This window comes from Salmo salar, chromosome ssa19, assembly GCF_905237065.1.
Source record: "Salmo salar chromosome ssa19, Ssal_v3.1, whole genome shotgun sequence".
Taxonomy (NCBI): domain Eukaryota; kingdom Metazoa; phylum Chordata; class Actinopteri; order Salmoniformes; family Salmonidae; genus Salmo; species Salmo salar.
The window spans coordinates 52,434,860-52,457,801 of record NC_059460.1 but is presented as its reverse complement, the minus strand read 5'-3'; the positions used below and the strand labels follow the sequence as shown (position 1 = coordinate 52,457,801).

The 22,942-nt window shown below is 42.2% G+C and overlaps 1 protein-coding gene across 4 annotated transcripts in view; it reads left to right on the top strand.

The window, feature by feature from the left end:
* The window catches only part of pemt (phosphatidylethanolamine N-methyltransferase), a 113,780-nt gene that overhangs the window by 7,282 nt on the left and 83,556 nt on the right, over positions 1 to 22,942 (top strand). For all 4 annotated transcript variants that reach the window (XM_045701857.1, XM_045701855.1, XM_045701856.1 and 1 more), the window contains exon 2: positions 3,782 to 3,889. In XM_045701857.1, coding sequence (XP_045557813.1) covers positions 3,788 to 3,889 — 102 coding nt within the window. In that variant the 5' untranslated portion in view covers positions 3,782 to 3,787. The remainder of the gene's footprint in view (positions 1 to 3,781; positions 3,890 to 22,942) is intronic.

Here is a 22,942-nt window from a genome sequence, read left to right as displayed (position 1 = left end):
TTGTACGTCAGACAGGATTGATTTCAAGAATGTCAGGTAGACATAGTTGGTCTTGTCCATGTAATGGAGCACATCCGCCATGTAGCAATGCTCACTGGCCTTGGTCAACTCAAAGTGGAGTTTCACTTCTTCCCACTGGCTCAATATACTAGTTACTGCAGTCTCAATCGATAGCCAACGTGTGGCACACACTTTGGTGATCTGCAGGGGTTTCTGGCCACAATTAATGGTGTCATACACTGCTTTGTATGCCTCGTGCCGTTTTTGGGGAAATCGAAAACCAGTTGTCGGTGTCCCTGATTAAGTTCTCAACGCTCCTAGGGATGGTTTCTTTGGATGCTGCACTGACAGCCAATTGTAAAGAATGGCACACACAGCGGATGAGTACCAAATTGGGCAATGCAGATTCTTCCTTTAAAATCTTGTGCACCCCAGTCATCATGGACGCATTATCAGTGCCAATACCCTGAAGATCTTCTTTTTTAAGGTTACACTTCTCAAGAAACTCAACTACCACCTTTGCTATTGATCTTGCATCCCCCCCCTCCAATTCAACCAGCCTGAGAAATGTGGACACAACGGTTCTTTTTTTTTTAGCACTGAAATACCAAATCCCCACACCCAGGTATTTCGAGACACTGGCATCAGTGGACTCATCCAAAAGGAGACTGAACTTCTCATCCCCCACATCTGATGTTACCCTTTTGAGAAAATAAGGAGCCAGTACTCCCCTAATCATTTCTGTGCACTTGGTGCGGTGCATTTGGAAGTTTGTTGCTGCCACAGAATCTGAAAAGGCAGATTTGCAAGCCATACCTAAATGGTCACATGCTAGCAGCGAACAATGCTCCGCAATGGCCATTGCCATAGTAGCTTCTGCACTTGTGCAGTTATCCACTTTCTTAACCAGCTGTGGTAATGTAGACTGCGTTGCGGGGTTGTACGGTTTTGATTTATTTATATGCTTTGCTGTAGCACAATGTTTTTTTGATGTCATACATTTTTGCAGCATATCTGATTTGCAGTACGCACAGTATGGCCGACAATCATCCCCAATTACTGGCTTCAGCCACCCTTTAAATTCAGGTACAGTACACTCTTTTCTGTACTTCTGGCTGTACAGTTTTGATTGAGACATGTTGGTTGATGTTGTAAGTTCTGTTCAAGATCAAACATTTGTGACCAACTAAACTCCGCAAATAAAGAAACATCCTCTCACTGTCAACTGTGTTTATTTTCAGCAAACTTAACGTGTGTAAATATTTGTATGAACATAACAAGATTCAACAACTGAGACAAACTGAACAAGTTCCACAGACATGTGACTAACAGAAATGGAATAATGTGTCCCTAAACAAAGGGGGGTGTCAATATCAAAAGTAACAGTCAGTATCTGGTGTGGCCACCAGCTGCATTAAGTACTGCAGTGCATCTCCTCCTCATGGACTGCATTAGATTTGCCAGTTATTGCTGTGAGATGTTACCCCACTGGGATTGAGATCTGGGCTCTTCGCTGGTCATGGCAGAACACTGGCATGCCTGTCTTGCAGGAAATCACATACAGAACGAGCCATATGGCTGGTGGCATTGTCATGCTGGAGGGTCATGTCAGGATGAGCCTGCAGGAAGGGTACCACATGAGGGAGGAGGATGTCTTCCCTGTAACGCACAGCATTGAGATTGCCTGCAATGACAACAAGCTCAGTCCGATGATGCTGTGACGGACCCTCCACCCCCAAATCGATCCCGCTCCAGCGTACAGGCCTCGGTGTAACGCACATTCCTTCGACAATAAACACGAATCCGACCATCACCCCTGGTGAGACAAAACCGCGACCCGTCAGTGAAGAGCACTTTTTGCTAGTTCTGTCTGGTCCAGCAATGGTGGGTTTGTGCCCAGAGGCGACGTTGCCAGTGATGTCTGGTGAGGACCTGCCTTACAACAGGCCTACACACCCTCAGTTCAGCCTCTCTCAGCCTATTGCGTAAAGTCTGAGCACGGATGGAGGGATTGTGCGTTCCTGGTGTAACTCAGGCAGTTGTTGTTGCCATCCTGTACCTGTCCTGCAGCTGTGATGTTCGGATGTACCAATCCTTTACAGTTGTTGTTACACATAGTCTGCCACTGCGAGGATGATCAGCTGTCCGTCCTGTCTCCCTGTAGCGCTGTCTTAGGCAATATATATATTGCAATATATATATTGCAATATATTGCCCTGGCCATATCTGCAGTCCTTATGCCTCCTTGCAGCACGCCTAAGGCACGTTCATACAGATCAGCAGGGACCCCGGGCATCTTTCTTTAGGTGTTTTTCAGAGTCAGTAGAAAGGCCTCTTTTTAGTGTCCTAAGTTTTAATAACTGTGACCTTAACTGCCTACCATCTGTAAGCTGTTAGTGTCTTAACAACCGTTCCACAGGTGCATGTTCATTAGTTGTTTATGGTTCATTGAACAAGCATGGGAAACCGTTTACAATGAAGATCTGTGAAGTAATTTGGATTTTTACGAATTATCTTTGAATGACAGGGTCCTGAAAAAGGGACGTTCCTTTTTTTTCTGAGTTTATATTCGTTGGGTTTGTCTCGTCGAACTCATACTATTGCTGCTGCAGTCAGCCAACAATGATTTGCAATTTGCTGAAATTGCTGCTGGCCTGCTGCTGCCTGTGCACGAGCTGAGCACCTGCTGCTGACGTCACTCTCAGTGCACTTTTGCATCCAGGCAGGTGTTGTGACTGTGTGACAGAGAAAATCGTTGTTGTGTCATTTAGAGGGAAAATGCTTGCATTTTAGCCACCTTTCAAAAGTTGCTAAAGGTTCCAAATACATTTTTAAAAGTAGCTAATTATGTTGCTAGGTGCTGTTTGAAAACAAAGTTGACAGGGTAGTCTGAAAAGTTGCTAAATCTAGTAACAATTGCTGAGTTGGCATCACTGGGCCTGTTCTTGCCATAATATGGACTTGGTATTTTACCAAATAGGGTATACCAACACATCTGATTGGCTCAAATGCATTAAGAGTAAAGACATTCCTCAAATTAACTTTCAACAAGGCACACCTGTTAATTGAAATGTGTTCCAGGTGACTACCTCATGAAGCTGGTTGAGAGAATGCCAAGAGTGTGCAAAGCTGTCATCAAGGCAAAGGGTGGCTACTTTGAAGAATCTCAAATATAAAATATATTTTGATTAACACTTTTTTTTGGTTACTACATGATTCCAATTGTGTTATTTCATAGTTTTGATGTCTTCACTATTATTCTCCAACGTAGAAAATAGTAAAAATAAATAAAAACCCTTGAATGATTAGGTGTGTCCAAACTTTTGACTGGTATTGTATATTATTGTCACATACGCCGGACAGGTGCAGTGACAGGTGCATGTGTTTTACAGGGTCAGCCATAGTAGGACGGTGCCCCTGGAGCAAATTAGGGTTAAGTGCCTTGCTCAAGGCCACATTGACAGATGTACCCTTAGTTACTGGCCCAATGCTCTAACCGCAAGGCTACCTGCCGCCCTATAAATATTCTGCATAAAGCCGTGAATGATAATCCAAAATGTATCACATTAATCATATCAGTCATAATAAAATACTATTTAAATACCTACAGTTCATTTTCCCTTCTAGAATAGGCCTACAACTCTGTTCATATACTCAAAGATAACATCTAGGTAAAAAACTCCAAAGGTCAGTTAAACTGTCTTTTGAACTTTGACATAACGTCTGAACATAGAATTCTATTTCTGTGCTTCTGATATTTCTCTGTTTCTATGTCTGTCAGGTGGACATGTCAGTAATGGAGGATGTTCTGAAGTACATAGACGTCTATGACCCCAGGTTCTGTGTTGCTGTCATCGCCATCATCTTCAACCCTTTCTTCTGGAATGTGGTGAGTAATCAAAGCATAGATGTAAAATTTATAGAACAGACATTATTTCCATTCAAATTAATATTAATGACTAATGAGTAGCCAATGCATATTAATAGAAGGGACCTTCACATTCAAATCTTTAGTGGCTGTTCTGGCGTAATTCTATTTATCAAATAACTAGAGAGCAGTGTTTCCCAACTCCGGTCCTCGAGTAACCCCAACAGTACATATTGAAAATCAAATGAAAGTTTATTCGTCGCATACACACTTTAACAGATGTTATACAGTTGAAGTCGGAAGTTTACATACACCTTAGCCAAATGCGTTTAAACTCAGTCTTTCTCAATTCCAGACATTTAATCCTAGTAAAAATCCCCTGTCTTAGGTCAGTTAGGATCACCACTTTATTTTAAGGATGTGAAATGTCAGAATAATAGAGTTAATTATTTAAGTTTGTATTTCTTTCATCACATTCCCAGTGGGTCAGAAGTGTACATACACTCAATTAGTATTTAGTAGCATTGCCTTTAAATTGTTTAACTTGGGTCAAACGTTTCGTGTAGCCTTCCACAAGCATCCCACAATAAGTTGGGTGAATTTGGGACCATTCCTCCTGACAGAGCTGGTGTAACTGAGTCAGGTTTGTAGGCCTCCTTGCTCGCACACTCTTTTTCAGTTCTGCCAACAAATCTAAGGGATTGAGGTCAGGGCTTTGTGATGGCCACTCCAATACCTTGACTTTGTTGTCCTTAAGCCATTTTGCCACAACTTTGAAAGTATGCTTGGGGTCATTGTCCATTTGGAAGACCCATTTGCGGCCAAGCTTTAACTTCCTAACTGATGTCTTGAGATGTTGCTTCAATATATCCACACAATTTTCCATCCTCATGAAGCCATCTATTTTGTGAAGTGCACCAGTCCCTCCTGCAGCAAAGCACCCCCACAACATGATGCTGCCACCCCCGTGCTTCACGGTTGGGATGGTCTTCTTTGGCTTGCAAGCCTCCCCCTTATTCCTCCAAACATAATGATGGTCATTATGGCCAAACAGTTCTATTTATGTTTCATCAGACCAGAGGACAAAAAGTACGATCTTTGTCCCCATGTGCAGTTGCAAACCGTAGTCTGGCTTTTTTATGGTGGTTTTGGAGCAGTGGCTTCTTCCTTGCTGAGCAGCCTTTCAGGTTATGTCGATATAGGACTTGTTTTACTGTGGATATAGATACTTTTGTACCTGTTTCCTCCAGCATCTTCACAAGGTCCTTTGCTGCTGTTCTGGGATTGATTTGCATTTTTTGCACCAAAGTACATTCATCTCTAGGAGACCGAACGCGTCTCCTTCCTGAGCGGTGTGATGGCTGTGTGGTCCCATGGTGTTTATACTTGCGTACTATTGTATGTACAGGTGAACGTGGTACCTTCAGGTGTTTGGAAATTGCTCCCAAGGATGAACCAGACTTGTGGAGGTCTACAATTCTTTTCTGAGGTCTTGGCTGATTTCTTTTGATGTTCCCATGATGTCAAGCAAAGAGGCACTTAGTTTGAAGGTAGGCCTTGAAATACATCCACAGGTACACCTCCAATTGACTCAAATTATGTCAATTAGCCTATCAGAAGCTTCTAAAGCCAAGACATCATTTTGGGGAATTTTCCAAGCTGTTTACAGGCACAGTCAACTTAGTGTATGTAAACTTCTGACCCACTGGAATTGTGATACAGTGAATTATAATTATTATAAGTGTACAGTAACACTGTGGTCCTTGTATCGTACGGCGAGTCTTCTGGAGCCTTCTCGTCCTGCACGGCGGTGCTGGTTGCATAACGACTAACGAAGGTGAGCACAGAACGCTGTGTTCCCCCCCTGAAACCAAGACTTGGAGAGATTTGTTCCCCCTGACACCCATTGTGTATCTCATACATACTTTAGATGCATGAAGACGCACCAATACACGTGAAATAAAAACATAATATACAAGCACAGAACACACATGTAAACGCATGGACACACACACGCTCTCGCTCTCTAGCGAAGTCAGGACGTACCCAACCCCACCTAACTATCACTGACGGCTGACCTTTAACACTGTGCAGGATGCACCATGTGTATGTTCAAGGCCTTCTCCTTCCCCACCCCCTGTCCCTACCACCAACAGCTGGGAGAATAGTCTAGCTGGTTCTCCGTGTGCTGAGCAGCGGTTGTACTATTCAGGGTTATGATATTCTTGGTGTACCACATCAAAGCGGTTTTGCTGATGTTCTTGTCTTAGCTCATCAAAGCAGCACGTTGATCTCCTTTGTCTTGTCTCTATACCAGTGGGTTAGGGTTACTGTGAATGGAAGGTGATACACCGCAGCCGCATCGCCGTGATGTGTGTGCGTGCGTGTTTCAAAGAATTATCACGGTTAGGCGAAGTGCCACTTAATTCTTTAAAAAAACTACACTGAACAAAAATATACACGGAACATGTAAAGTGTTGGTCCTATGTTTCATGAGCTGAAATAACAGATAACAGAAATGTTCCATACTCACAAAAAGCTTATTTCGCTTACGTTTGTGCACATTTTTTTTTATACATCTCTGATAGTGAGCATTTCACCTTTGCCAAGATAATCCATCCATCTGACAGGTGTGGCATATTAAGAAGCTGATTAAACAGCACGATCATTACACAGGTGCACTTTGTGCTGGGGACAATAAAAGTTGACTCTTAAATGTGCAGTTTTGTAACAGAACTCAATGCCACAGATATTTCACGTTTTGAAGGAGCATGCAATTTGCAATCTGACTACAGGAATGCATCCACTTCAGAGCGGTTGCCAGAGAATTGAATGCTAATTTCTCTACCATAAGCCACCTCCAATCTTGTTTTAGAGAATTTGGCAGTACTTCCAACCGACCTTCCAACCGCAGACCACGTGTAACCACGCCAGTCCAGGACCTCCACATCCGGGTTCTTCACCTGCGGGATCGTCTGAGACCAGCCACCCGGACAGCTAATGAAACTGAGGAATATTTCTGTCTGTAATAAAGCCCTTTTGTGGGGAAAAACTAATTCTGATTGGCTGGGCCTGGCTCCCAAGTGGGTGGGCCTATGCCCTCCCAGGCCTGTTAATTTGCCTAACCTGCTACGAAAAGTCAATTCTGTCCAGTGTTGTGTTCGAAACCACCTAAAGCTAGACCTACTCAAGACCAATAACGGAGTAGATCGCGCCTGAGTCGAAACCAAAATCGGAGGGGTCCTCGATCGCATCAAGAACGTGACCAGAAAAATGCGAGACCATGATTGTAATTTTGTCAAGTCACCACCATAATAAGCATTCAATGTCCAGTATTTCTGTGTTCATATTTCAGAACAACATATAGATTCTTTAGGCCAGGTATTCCCAGGGGTACGCGCAACGCCGTTGGGGGTACGCCAAATAAAAATGTGATTATAATTTTTTTTTTTTTTTAACTGTCCGTTTAAATTTTCCAACGGGGCTATACATTTGGGTGAGGTTTTTTTCTCACCTCAGTAGCCTTGTTTCACTGCCAAAATTAAACCATCTAGTGTTCAGCGAAATAACAACACAATGTCAAATACAGGTAGCCTAGTCAAATAATTAACATCCAATCACATTAACCGTTACTTTCTCTCGCGGGAATTCCACTAATGGTCCGTATGTAGCCAAACCTAGCTGCTGCTCATTCTGGGAGTAGTGCCTTTCCTCAGCCACGGTGTGTTTTATGTGCAAAAGTACTCTCTCAACTCAATGAAACCTTCACACTTGCCCAGACATTTAGAAACAAAACATGCCAATTTGAAAAATAAGCCACGGGAGTTTTTTGAGCAAGAATCAAGACGACTTTTATGGGGGGTCAATTAAGGAAGACATCCTCTTCTGGAAACCAGGACAACAGGAGAGGATATTTTTAAAGTACTGGACAGCTTTGTGACATCAAATGGTATCTGTACTGATGGTGCAAAAGCCATGACAGGGAGACATAGTGGAGTGGTAATGCGCATGCAAGCAGTTGCTCCCGACACCACTTGTGTACTAAAGTGAAAATTATGGTCAGTAAAGAGAACTTTTCTGACCGCTTGCATGATGACGAGTTTCTCACACGACTGGCCTATCTGGGTGATGTTTTTTTCTCTCCTGAATGATCTGAATCTAGGATTACAGGGACTCTCCGCAACTATATTCAATGTGCGGGACAAAATTGAGGCTATGATTAAGTTGGAGCTCTTCTCTGTCTGCGTTAACAAGGACAACACACAGGTCTTTCCATTGTTGTATGATTTTGTTGTGTGAAAATGAACTCAAGCTTACGGACAATGTCAAATGTGATATAGCGAAGCACCTGAGTGTTTTGGGTACGCAATTACGCAGGTACTTTCCCGAAACGGATGACCCAAACAACTGGATTCGTTATCCCTTTCATGCCCTGCCTCCAGTCCACTTATCGATATCTGAACAAGAGAGCCTCATTGAAATTGCAACAAGCGGTTCTGTGAAAAGAGTTTAATCAGAAACAACTGCCAGATTTCTGGATTGGGCTGCGCTAAGTGTATCCTGCCTTGGCAAGGTGTGCTGTTAAGGCACTGATGCCCTTTGCAACCACATACCTACAGTTGAAGTTGGAAGTTTACATACACCTTAGCCATATACATTTAAACTTAGTTTCCCACAATTCCTGACATTTAATCCTAATAAAAATTCCCTGTTAGGATCACCACTTTATTTTAAGAATGTGAAATGTCAGAATAATAGTAGAGAGAATGATTCATTTAAGTTTTGATTTCTTTCATCTCATTCCCAGTGGGTCAGACTTTTACATACCCTCAATAGTATTTGGTAGCATTGCCTTTAAATTGTTTAACTTGGGTCAAACGTTTCGGGTAGCCTTCCACAAGCTTCCCACAATAAGTTGGGTGAATTTTGGTCCATTCCTCCTGACAGTCAGGTTTGTAGGCCTCTTGTTATGCCAACAACTTTTCAATACGCTTGAGGTCAGGGCTTTGTGATGGCCACTCTGTTGTCCTTAAGCCATTTTGCCACAACTTCGGAAGTATTCTTGGGGTCATTGTCCATTTGGAAGACACATTTGTGAACAAGCTTTAACTTCCTAACTGATGTCTTGAGATGTTGCTTCAATATATCCACATAATTTTCCAACCTCATGATGCCATCTATTTTGTGAAGTGCACCAGTCCCTCCTGAGTAAAGCACCCCCACAACATGATGCTGCCACCCCCGTGCTTCACAGTTGGGATGGTGTTCTTCAGCTTGCAAGCCTCCCCCTTTTTCCTCCAAACAATGGTCATTATGGCCAAACAGTTCTATTTTTGTTTCATCAGCCCAGAGTACATTTCTCCAAAATGTACGATCTTTGTCCCCATGTGCAGTTGCAAACCATAGTCTGGCTTTTTGATGGTGGTTTTGGAGCAGTGGCTTCTTCCTTGCTGAGTGGCCTTTCAGGTTATGTCGATTTGGGACTCGTTTTATTGTGAATATAGATATGACTATATGAATATGACTTTTTGCTTACATTTACTGACACTGGTCATATGGTCATAAGATGTTGCGCGTTCGTAAAAGTATCAATAGTTCTGTGCTCTGACACACTTAGACAAGAGTGCTCTGAAATCAGAGTAGATAGCCAGTGTGAATTTGCAAACGCAAGAGATCCTAACTGCGTAAGTCGTTCAAGTTCTTGCTAGCTAACCAAATGACACCTGAATCTCTAGCTGTGTATAGTCACCAAAAAACAATGAGGGGGAAAAAGTCAGTCACTCACCACTTCCTCCTAGCTAGGCTTTGTTTTTAGCTTGCTACATAGATACGCTAGCCTATTAGCCACGTTATGACTGACTTGTGATCATTGCTCTTGCTAGTTTGATTGTGTTGACAGCGTTAGTTACATTTGTCCGTTTTTGTCCAGAATATTAGGTCATTGAGACTGCTGTCTTTCCATCAGCCTTATGTAGTGGTGCCTGGAGAAGTGGGAGTACTCTAATTTTGCAAAAAAGTTCCCTAATGGCCCTCCCAGTGAAGGAAGGGCACCCTGTGTGAAAAAATCTTTTTTTCTTCTTCCAATTTTCACTTTCAAAATTCTTAGTTAAATTTTTTTTTATAATAATAATAATTTAACCAACACCTCGGACAAAAAAATGTTCAATACCTGGTTTGCGTACCCATTGTTGCCTCAGTTAGCATTTACTGGTAGATATCATACGTTAAAATGTATTTTCTACCCTACCGGCTACCAATGTAATTCTTCTGTGAGCTGCTCCATGCGTAATTGATAAGTCGTATACCTCCACTAAACTACTTTGATTCCCATCAGTAGGGATTAAGAAGTGAGTATAAGCAATGCCCACTGACAAAAAAAGTGGGTATACGGCTTATACCTGCTTATACCTTCCACTGCATCACTGGCCCTTTTGTGTTTTGCAAAAAGTGCTCTCCCCTACATGAGTGAGCTAGTATTACGCTTGCTGTCCTTTCAGCATCACGAACCTGTCACACACTGAAGGCCTATAGGTTCGCCACTGTGCAAACATGTCTATAATAGATATAAAGGCTGTTAAGATATTGTTTCAAGAAAGGAGTGTATATATTTGGCCAGGCGAAGCGGTTTTATGCTCTGACTGAATGAAAGCTGATAATTCTGACACAAAGAAATTACGAGTTTTCACTATCGAGACCGAGTCAAAGGTATCCGACACCGAGACAAGACCGAGACACTCTATGTAGTCTGGAGACCGCTCTCTAGTACTTCAACACTGATTCTGTCCATAGCTGTATACCATATAGTTAAAAGCCTCTCCCAACTTCTCTCTGTTACTCGTCTGTTTTTCCTGCCCATCCCCTCCTCTCTTCGCTCTGTTCTTCTCCCTCTATTTTCCCCAACCCATTTCTTTCACAGTTCCTCAGTTTACATATCAAAGCAATCAGTGTTGGAAGTTAATTCAATGAAACTGAACAAATTGATTGTTGTCTATTGGATAACATGCTGAAAGAAGTAATCTGTTTTTAAGGGCCTTCAACACATTTGCAGAGACCGAGGATCCGCCCCAGGTTTTGCAGTTATGAGGACAACATGACACGTTTATCTGGGCTGGTTATGTAAATGCACGCCCTTAACATGCATTATCAGCTGGTTATATAACGCTTTTATCTTTTAGACTCAGATGTAATATTGAAACACCAAAACAATATTGACTTTGAGTGATTTCCCCTGTCAACTGGTTGATAACAATAACACTTGGCACACTAAATGTCATGAAAGCAGTCATAGTTTGTCGGAATTTGTTTTATAGCAACTAATGGTAGTCTTCTAATACTAGAGTAGAGCGTTTTGGGCTAGCAGCACCAAGTCCTGGTGGTCTCTGAAGTTTGCAGCCAGTTCTTCAGGTCTTTTTTTTGTGGGTCACTCAGATCTTTTTTGCCAGTCATTCATATCTGTTGTTCAGAAAATCTTAACACAAGAAACGAAGTCAGTGAAACTCTCACCATATAAGTACAGACTAAGGGAGACGGAGGCAGATAAATATAAACCAACTTGAGATGTTCTGACTGTGAGAGAACAATATAGAATTCTATTGAATCGTTACAGCACATGTCCTCTATCTCTTTGAGAATAACCTAAAAGCATTCAAGTGGGGCTGCAGGAAAGGGTAAAATATAAACTCAGACAGAGGCTATTCAATAGATCTTTTATATATTTTCAGATAAAAAGGTAGAAAGGGTAGAGCTTCTTTTCACAAACATCTTACCCAACTTTTCTTTAGCCTATAAATGTCCACTGGCCTTCAATTGAAAGTAAAATATTCTGAGCACAAAATTGTGAATGTACAAGGAGGATTTGACACCTGTATAGGGTTTGTTTGAATACCCTTTGGCTGTTGCCTTAGTGTATATAATTTACTGAGTGCACAAAATATTAGGAACACCTGCCCCCAGAACCGCCTCAATTCGTCGGGGCGTGGACTCTACAAGTTGTCGAAAGCGTTTCACAGTTAGTACACTGTTGTAGTCAGACATGAGTTAGCTAGTACCACCATAGCTGCATCCAATATTTCTTTGTGCCCCAGACATGTGTTGCACCCATAGACTTGAGACAAGTTTGTGTGTTCTAGCTGTGCAGAGATGGGAATTGAGCTCAGTGAGATATTTCAGCGCTGGTCCTCAATGTCTGCTTCCAGTTACTTCTGGTTTTTGTTCTTTTTAATCAGGGATTTGATAATGACCTGAGTAACTAGGTGTGTACACTCAAGGCAATCACTGTGACCATAATTGATCATTGCAGGGGAGAAATGATAGTTAGCAGGTCTGTGGTTCATGAGATTTGAGTTGTGCAGCAGCCCAGCCTCAAGGTCTGGACAGTACTGTGTGCCGCCCTACCCTTTACTGTAGAATTAGCTTACGTTCCTCTGCAGCGGGCTCAGTCAGCCATGTTGACATTGAGGTAATGGCAGGGTCAGCCTGTCCCTCTTCTTCCTTCTTATCTCTCTATGGCTAGCTGGTGGCGCTAACGTCAACCAGATTACTCAATACTTTTACTGATTACACTCTCTCTCACAACCTCTATTTCGTATCGTGTGAGATTCCCATAGATTGGAAAGCTGCCGCGGTCATCCCCCTCTTCAAAGGGGGAGACACTCTAGACCCAAACTGCTACAGACCTATATCTATCCTACCCTGCCTTTCTAAGGCCTTCAAAAGCCAAGTTAACAAACAGATTACCGACCATTTCGAATCCCACCGTAACAACAACATTCTTATTGGCAGTCTCAACATCCTTGGTTTCTCAAAATGATTGCCTCGCCTGGTTCACCAACTACTTCTCAGACAGAGTTCAGTGTGTCAAATCGGAGGGCCTGTTGTCCGGACCTCTGGCAGTCTCTATGGGGGTGCCACAAGGTTCAATTCTCGGGCCGACTCTCTTCTCTGTATACATCAATGATGTCGCTCTAGCTGCTGGTGATTCTCTGATCCACCTCTACGCAGACGACACCATTCTGTATACCTCTGGCCCTTCTTTGGACACTGTGTTAACTAACCTCCAGATGAGCTTCTGTGCCGTACAACTCTCCTTCCGTGGCCTCCAACTGCTCTTAAATGCAAGAAAAACTAAATGCATGTTCTTCAACCGATCGCTGCCCGCACCCGCCCGCCCATCCAGCATCACTACTCTGGACGGTTCTGACTTACAATATGTGGACAACTACAAATACCTAGGTGTCTGGTTAGACTGTAAACTCTCCTTCCAGACTCATATTAAGCATCTCCAATCCAAAATTAAATCTAGAATCGGCTTTCTATTTCGCAACAAAGCATCCTTCACTCATGCTGCCAAACATACCCTCGTAAAACTGACCATCCTACCGATCCTCGACTTCGGCGATGTCATTTACAAAATAGCCTCCAACACTCTACTCAACAAATTGGATGCAGTCTATCACAGTGTCATCCGTTTTGTCACCAAAGCCCCATACACTACCCACCACTGCGACCTGTACGCTCTCGTTGGCTGGCCCTCGCTTCATACTCGTCACCAAACCCACTGGCTCCAGGTCATCTACAAGTCTCTGCTAGGTAAAGCCCTGCCTTATCACAGCTCACTGGTCACCATAGCAGCACCCTGCCGTAGCACACGCTCCAGCAGGTATATCTCACTGGTCACCCCCAAAGCCAATTCTTCCAGTTCTCTGCTGCCAATGACTGGAACGAACTGCAAAAATCACTGAAGCTGAAGACTCATATCTCCCTCACTAGCTTTAAGCACCAGCTGTCAGAGCAGCTCACAGATCACTGCACCTGTACATAGCCCATCTGTAAACAGCCCATCCAACTACTTCATCCCCCATACTGTATTTATTTATTTATCTTGCTCCTTTGCACCCCAGTATCTCAATTTGCACATTCATCTTCTGCACATTCTACCATTCCAGTGTTTAATTGCTATATTGTAATTACTTTGCCACCATGGACTATTTATTGCCTTACCTCCCTTATCCTACCTCATTTGCACATACTGTATATAGACTTTTTTTCTACTGTATTATTGATTGCATGTTTGTTTATTCCATGTGTAACTCTGTATGTGTCAAACTGCTTTGCTTTATCTTGGCCAGGTCACAGTTGCAAATGAGAACTTGTTCTCAACCTGGTGAAATAAAAAAATGTAAAAAACTGATTACACTCAGGTTACAATGTCAACCAAGCTAGATTCACGACCTAGCATTAGACGATGTTGCCCTTTGCCTCAAAATGACTTTCTACACTGAAATGCAATAGGGTTTTCCTAAACTCGAGCACTACCCAGCTGATTCAATTAATCATCATGACTTGATTATTTGAATCAGCTGTGTAGTGCTAGGGCAAAAAACAAAACGTGCACCCCTTAAGGTTCGCAGGACTGAGTTTGTGAAACGCTGCCACACACTAACAGCACAGCTTCTCCCACCAAGTTGAAGCTCGAACTGCTCCTGCACATGCTGCACACGGCTCCTGTACAGTCAATGAAAGATATCAAAATCTAATTTTATTGGCCGCATACACGTGTAGCGAAATAATATCTAACAGTAATATCTAACAATACACACAATCTAAAGTTAAAGGAATGGAATTAAGAATATATAAATATTTGGACTAGCAATGTCAGAGTGGCATAGACTAAGACACAGAAGGATAGAATATAGTATATACAGTTGAAGTCGGAAGTTTACATACACTTAGGTTGGAGTCATTAAAACTTGTTTTTCAACCACTAAACAAATGTCTTGTAAACAAACTATAGTTTTGGCAATTCGGTTAGGACATCTACTTTGTGCATGACAAGTAATTTTTCCAACAATTGTTTACAGACAGATTATTTCACTTAATCACAATTCCAGTGGGTCAGAAGTTTACATTACACTAAGTTGACTGTGCCTTTAAACAGCTTGGAAAATGATGTCATGGCTTTAGAAGCTTCTGATACGCTAATTGACATCATTTGAGTCAATTGGAGGTGTACCTGTGGATGTATTTCAAGGTCTACCTTCAAACTCAGTGCCTCTTTGCTTGACATCATGGGAAAATCCAAAAAAAATCAGCCAAGACCTCAGAAAAACAATTGTAGACCTCAACAAGTCTGGTTCATCCTTGGGAGCAATTTCCAAACGCCTGAAGGTACCACGTTCATTTGTACAAACTGTTGTACGCAAGTATAATCACCATGGGACCACGCAGCCATCATTCCGCTCAGGAAGGAGACGCATTCTGTCTCCTAGAGATGAACGTACTTTGGTGCGAAATGTGCAAATCAATCCCAGAACAACAGCAAAGGACGTTGTGAAGATGCTGAGGAAACGGGTACAAAAGTATCTATATCCACTGTAAAACGAGTCCTATATTGACATAACCTGAAAGGCCGCTCAGCAAGGAAGAAGCCACTGCTCCAAAACCGCCATATAAAAGCCAGACTACGGTTTGCAAATGCACATGGGGACAAAGATCGTACTTTTTGGAGAAATGTCCTCTGGTCTGATGAAACAAAAATAGAACTGTTTGGCCATAATGACCATCATTATGTTTGGAGGAAAGAGGAGGCTTGCAAGCTGAAGAACACCATCCTAACCGTGAAGCACGGGGGTGGCAGCATCATGTTGTGGGAGTGCTTTACTGCAGGAAGGACTGGTGCACTTCACAAAATAGATGGCATCATGAGGCAGGACAGTTTGTGGATATATTGAAGCAACATCTCAAGACATCAGTCAGGAAGTTAAAGCTTGGTTGCAAATGGGTCTTCCAAATGGACAACGACCCCAAGCATACTTCCAAAGTTGTGGCAAAATGGCTTAGGGACAACAAAGTCAAGGTATTGGAGTGGCCATCACAAAGCCCTGACCTCAATCCCATAGACAATTTGTTGGCAGAACTGAAAAAGCGTGTGCGACCAAGGAGGCCTACAAACCTGACTCAGTTACACCAGCTCTTTCAGGAGGAATGGGCCAAAATTCACCCAACTTATTGTGGGAAGCGTGTGGAAGGCTGCCTGAAACGTTTGACCCAAGTTAAACAATTTAAAGGCAATGCTACCAAGTACTAAATGGGTGTATGTAAACTTCTGACCCACGGGAAATGTGATGAAAGAAATACAAGCTGAAATAAATCATTCTCTCTATTGTTCTGACATTTCACATTCTTAAAGTAAAGTGGTGATCCTAACTGACCTAAGACAGGTCATTTTTACTAGGATGAAATGTCAGGAATTGTGAAAAACGGAGTTTAAATGTATTTGGCTATGGTGTATGTAAACTTCTGACTTCAACTGTACTTATGAGATGAGTAATGCAAAATATGTAAACATTACATCACCCTAAAAGACCGTCTTCATTTAAACAGTAGATGCTTAAAAGGCAACATACACTCGGGTACAGCATGCCTTTTCACCCACACAATGCCCAACACCTCACTATCATAATTTACATTTACATTTAAGTCATTTAGCAGACGCTCTTATCCAGAGCGACTTACAAATTGGTGCATTCACCTTATGATATCCAGTGGAACAACCACTTTACAATAGTGCATCTAAATCTTTTAGGGGGGGGTTAGAAGGATTACTTTATCCTATCCTAGGTATTCCTTAAAGAGGTGGGGTTTCAGGTGTCTCCGGAAGGTGGTGATTGACTCCGCTGTCCTGGCGTCGTGAGGGAGCTTGTTCCACCATTGGGGTGCCAGAGCAGCGAACAGTTTTGACTGGGCTGAGCGGGAACTGTGCTTCCTCAGAGGTAGGGGGGCCAGCAGGCCAGTGGTGGATGAACGCAGTGCCCTTGTTTGGGTGTAGGGCCTGATCAGAGCCTGAAGGTATGGAGGTGCCGTTCCCTTCACAGCTCCGTAGGCAATCACCATGGTCTTGTAGCGGATGCGAGCTTCAACTGGAAGCCAGTGGAGAGAGCGGAGGAGCGGGGTGACGTGAGAGAACTTGGGAAGGTTGAACACCAGACGGGCTGCGGCGTTCTGGTGGTAATCACCCACACAGCGTACAACACCTCACTAACACAATAGCATACAGACCCTTGTGGAGTTTTTGACATGACCTTTTTCGCTCATTCTCTGAGGTGAACGAGGAGGCTCGATGTAAGGTGGTGGTGGGCGGCGGTGGTAGCATTGGAGTTATCAATCGGTGTTGAAAGAAAAATGTTTGCGAAAAACTGCAGCCAAACCTTTCTCCCATCAACCTTACACACTCACTACCACCACAGGTGCCTCACTCCTGTGCCCATTTTAAAAGCAGCCTCTCAGGCCTAGAGGTGGAAAATGCAACTGATGTACAGTAGAATGGGTGCCAGCCAGCCAATTAGCCAGCAGGGCCTAAGGACCCCTTTTCACCCCTCGGATGTCTTATTGAGTGCCCGAGTTGGTCTGATGAGCCACAGCCCAGAACAATCAGCCAGACCATGAGTCAGCAAGAATGAAAGGAGCTTAGCAGAACTAGCTGACAAAGGATAAGAAAAGAGGGGTGCGGGGGTGAAGGGATGAGAGAAGCGCAATATAATAAAAGGCTAGCAGGGAGATGTACTGAACATTTGGGCAGGTAAAAAATGAATAAATAATGCGAAAAAATTTGTTTTAAAGGGGGGAATAGAAAGGAAGTAAGATTACTTTTCATTTCAATGGAAAGAAGTGAAATGGAGGTGGGAGAAGGGCGAGGGAGCACATCATGAGAGGGAAGCAAAAAATGTGAAACAAAGTGAAGAGAAACATGATGGGGATTCTGCTTGAAGCCTCACGTGTAATAGTCTGGTATTTAAGGTTCCACCTGTGTTCGTCTGAATGAATAGTTTGAATTCAGAATTTTCACTATAAAGCAACATTGAGCAACTCTTCATCTTAGATGGTAGCTACTCCATGTCTTTCCATTGGCTGCTGACGTAAATCTATTAATGTTATTATTGCCAAGGTTACTTTGTAACTACTTCAGACTGTCAAGTGGACTAGGGACGTTGAGGTTATTGTTGAATTTAATGGAGCAATCTGCAGTTCAAATAACAAGATTGTTATTGGTATATAGCTGAGGGATGGGGCTGGAGAAATGGAATCACTCTCAAATTCATAGACAGCGCTATGAATGCAAGGACTGACTATCCATGAGATCAAAATGATAGTTTTAACCATGTTTTGAGACTATACAGTGTATTAGATTTTAATTATTTACATGGGGTAAAACAAGCTTATATTTTGGGTTCTTATAGGATACAACAATTGATCTAAGCTCACAAGGCATTTCTAAGTTATATTCTGCAATAATCAATACCATTTAATATACCATTAATTTTCAAGTCCAAAAATGCAATCACAAAATTATATTCTTATGAGCTGCTGCACCATACAGCCCTTTGTATATAATTGGGCCACCATGATCCTATCTTACATTTTAAACTTAATTAGTTATATTTTGCCTAATTTATTCGCTTGGATTTTTAGCATTCCTTTGGATATGACAGCTATGGAGCATGCGTGTGTACACTCACATTTTTTTGCATCTACCTCCGAACCCAGCCATGCATGCACCCACAGGTTTTTTTCCTGGCTCAAAAAGGGGCTTAAGTGGTGGGCGTGGCGGCGTCGTGGAAATGAGTGTGGTCAGCCTGTTGGCGTGGCTGAATTCAGTCCCGGGCAAGAACATTGAGGTTTTACAGCCAATTTCCTGCAATAAAAAAAAATTATGGAGCTTAGAGAACTTTCTGTTTAAGCTAATTTCCTGCAATTCTACACATTTTACCATGGAGCTGAGATAAATGTAGCTGGATTTTTTTATTAGCTAATTTCCTGCAATTCTATGCATTTGCCATGGCAAACATTACCACAAAATCAATACTCCTGAAGTAGTTTGTCTAGCTTCTATTTTAGTGATTTGTTAGTTCTCAAATATGTATTATAGAAACATATATAGGTCCATTATCTCGTCGACATACTTTAAATCTGGTTAAAGTTGTTTACCTTCTCTAGGGTCGGCGGGACGAAATCGTCCCACCTACGTAACAGCCAGTGGAATCCTGTGGCGTGTTATTCAAATACCTTAGAAATGCTATTACTTCAATTTCTCAAACATATGACTATTTTACACCATTTTAAAGACAAGACTCTCGTTAATCTAACCACACTGTCCGATTTCAAAAAGGCTTTACAACGAAAGCAAAACATTAGATTATGTCAGCAGAGTACCCAGCCAGAAATAATCAGACACCCATTTTTCAAGCTAGCATATAATGTCACAAAAACCCAGAAGACAGCTAAATGCAGCACTAACCTTTGATCTTCATCAGATGACACACCTAGGACATTATGTTATACAATACATGCATGTTTTGTTCAATCAAGTTCATATTTATATCAAAAACCAGCTTTTTTTACATTAGCATGTGACGTTCAGAACTAGCATACCCCCCGCAAACTTCCGGTGAATTTACTAAATTACTCACGATAAACGTTCACAAAAAGCATAACAATTATTTTAAGAATTATAGATACAGAACTCCTCTATGCACTCTGTCCGATTTTTAAAATAGCTTTTCGGTGAAAGCACATTTTGCAATATTCTCAGTAGATAGCCCGGCATCACAGGGCTAGCTATTTAGACACCCAGCAAGTTTAGCACTCACCAAAGTCAGATTTACTATAAGAAAAATGTTATTACCTTTGGTGTTCTTCGTCAGAATGCACTCCCAGGACTTCTACTTCAATAACAAATGTTGGTTTGGTCCCAAATAATCCATTGTTATATCCAAATAGCGGCGTTTTGTTAGTGCGTTCAAGACACTATCCGAATGGTAAAGAAGGGTGACGAGCACGGCGCATTTCGTGACAAAAAAATTCTAAATATTCCATTACCGTACTTCGAAGCATGTCAACCACTGTTTAAAATCAATTTTTATGCCATTTTTCTCGTAAAAAAGCGATAATATTCCGACCGGGAATCTGCGTTTAGGTAAAAAGATGAAAGAAAATAAACCATGGAGTCGACTCGTGCACGCGCCTAAGGCAATTGTCCTCTGATCGGCCACTTGCCAAACGCGCAAATGTGTTTCAGCCTGGGGCTGCCTCGATATCATTCAGCTTTTTCCCGGGCTCTGAGAGCCTATGGGAGCCGTAGGAAGTGTCACGTTACAGCAAAGATCCTCAGTCTTCAATAAACAGAGACAAGAAGAACAAGATCTTGTCAGAGAGGGCACTTCCTGTAAGGAATCTTCTCAGGTTTTTGCCTGCCATATGAGTTCTGTTATACTCACAGACACCATTCAAACAGTTTTAGAAACTTTAGGGTGTTTTCTATCCAAAGCCAATAATTATATGCATATTCTAGTTACTGGGCAGGAGAAGTAACCAGATTAAATCGGGTACGTTTTTTATCCGGCCGTGTCAATACTGCCCCCTACCCCCAACAGGTTAAGATTAGTTAAGCATTTTCTCCATCCCAAATTCATTAAAGTAATAAATATGTTTTTGTTTTTCACTGTTGGGACTTACGCGGTCTGCCCAATACTTTTCTATGCAGAAAATACCTACACACACACCATCCTAACCCTGAAGGACTCCAGAGCTTTATCCCCATTTGTGAACATCCCCACCGGACACAATTAGTAGCTAGCTAGATGGAGCTCGCAGAGGGTATTTTCAGTGAGTGTTTGCATACACCACTGACTGGTTGTGGCTAAAATTATCCTAGCTATCTAGCGTCTGCATTAAGTTGTCTGGAGAGCTTGTTTGTCCTCGCATTTCAAAATGGCCAAGAAAATCTCACAGGATCCCCAGACCTAGTGCCGTTGACATAGGTCTGGGATTTTGGAGACTATGTCCTCAACCTCTCCCTCTGTGTCCTTGGAAGTTAAGGTCATTGAGCTGGATGAAAGCGGTAGATCTCCATGTTTCTAACTGATGATCAAGCTACTTGCCTATCGTGTTTCTGACAGAAATCAGAATTAAGCTTACCTTAACCCAACTTTGTTTTCTGTTCACCCATATTAATTCCTCCATGACCGACATTTCAAGCTTAATCACAAAGACGTCTGTCCATCACATACAGTGGTTGCTCCACTAAAAGTTTTGCGACTATGCTGCGAGACTTAAGGTAAGTTGTGGTTTAGTACAGTACCCTGCGTCACCACTTCATTGCTCCAGACCAGCGCAAGGGGGAGTTAGAGCGCTGATTATGCTTTTGGGTCCTACTGTGTCTCACTGACAATGAATGGGCGACAAACCTACATAGAACCTGGTAATTGTGCACGACTTCAGTATTACTTACTAAAACTGTTACACTAAGGTTATTTTATTTTGTTAGGATTACTCTGCTCTTACTGTAGGCCACTTCCGACCGGTCACGTTATACAGCGCCTGAGTGGCGCAACGGTCTAAGACACTGCATAGCAGTGCAAGCTGTGTTGCTACAGATGCTGGATCAATACCTATGAAGGCCTCGACTAGGTGACCCATGAGATTGTAGGTTTTTGGTTTCTCTCCCTCTAAAAACAGAAATAAATCAGTCTAAATAACAAACTGGCTTTATTTACAAATGAGTAACAATGTGTTACGAATCCCTTTGGCCCTGCAGTCTAGAGGAGGATGGAAATGAGACCCGTAACATAACTCATGCAAAGTATAATAGTGAAAAGGAACAGTGAGAACCAAAAACCACAGACAACTGAAAGTTACCGTCAAACACTAAATGTTTATTTTTAAACACACGGTAAAGGGGTGTGAGAAAAGGGGCTGAGCTGGACCCAAGGAAAGAAACAATTCCAAAAACACCCCTAAGCTAGTCTACCTGCTTCAACAACAGCTAGCTCACTAACCAATAAAATACAGAGGGTGGTCCGCCCAGTTCTAACTAGTGTACTTATACAAGGTTTACCTACGGGTAGTGTATACCCATGGACGACTTGTCTTGGTACCCCCTTTTCCCACCATCAAACAACTAAACAATACTCACAGGATAACCGGACAAATGTGACATGTAGTTGCAAAACAAAAGAGATCTGTATTCAGAGATTGAACACAGAGCTTGAGCTACAGCGAGTGAGATTGAACACAAAGAGATTGCCTTTTTGGGAGAAAACAACTGACTGGGTTTTTAAATCAAGGGAAAGGGGCTGTGATAGGGTAAATGAAAAGGTGCAGGTGTCTTCTGATTAACGACTGATTGGCGACTGATTGGGGAATGATGATTGTCACCTGTGAGGGGAGAAGGAGAGAAAAGAAATACACATACAGGATACACACTACCTGTATCCGTAACACAATGTCTCACCCAATGTTCAAGAATGGCCTTTTTCTCGGTCATTTTACGTTTCTTGAAAACTACATCATCTCCAGAATGTTATTTTTTTTTTAAACAAAGTGATTTATTATGATTAATGTAGAGTTATGTAACAACCCGTTGGATATTCTAAAAGATATATTATTAACCCTGTTATTAGCAGGACAATATACAGTTGAAGTCAGAAGTGTACATATACTTAGGTTGGAGTCATTAAAACTCGCTTTTCAACCACTACACACATTTCTTGTTAGCAAACTATAGTTTTGGCAAGTCGGTTAGGACATCTACTTTGTGCATGACACAAGTCATTTTTCCAACAATTGTTTACAGACAGATTATTTCATTTATAATTCACTGTATCACAATTCCAGTGGGTCAGAAGTTTACATACACTAAGTTGACTGTGCCTTTAAACAGCTTGGAAAATTCCCCAAAATAATGTCATGGCTTTAGAAGCTTCTGATAGGCTAATTTGAGTCAATTGGAGGTGTACCTGTGGATGTATTTCAAGGTCTACCTTCAAACTCAGTGCCTCTTTGCTTGACATCATGGGAAAATCAAAAGAAATCAGCCAAGACCTCAGAAAACATATATTGTAGACCTCCACAAGTCTGGTTCATCCTTGGGAGCAATTTCCAAATGCCTGACGGTACCATGTTCATATGTACAAACCATACTACGCACGTATAAACACCATGGGACCATGCAGCCATCATACCGCTCGGGAAGGAGACGCGTTCTGTTTCCTAGAGATGAACGTACTTTGGTTCGAAAAG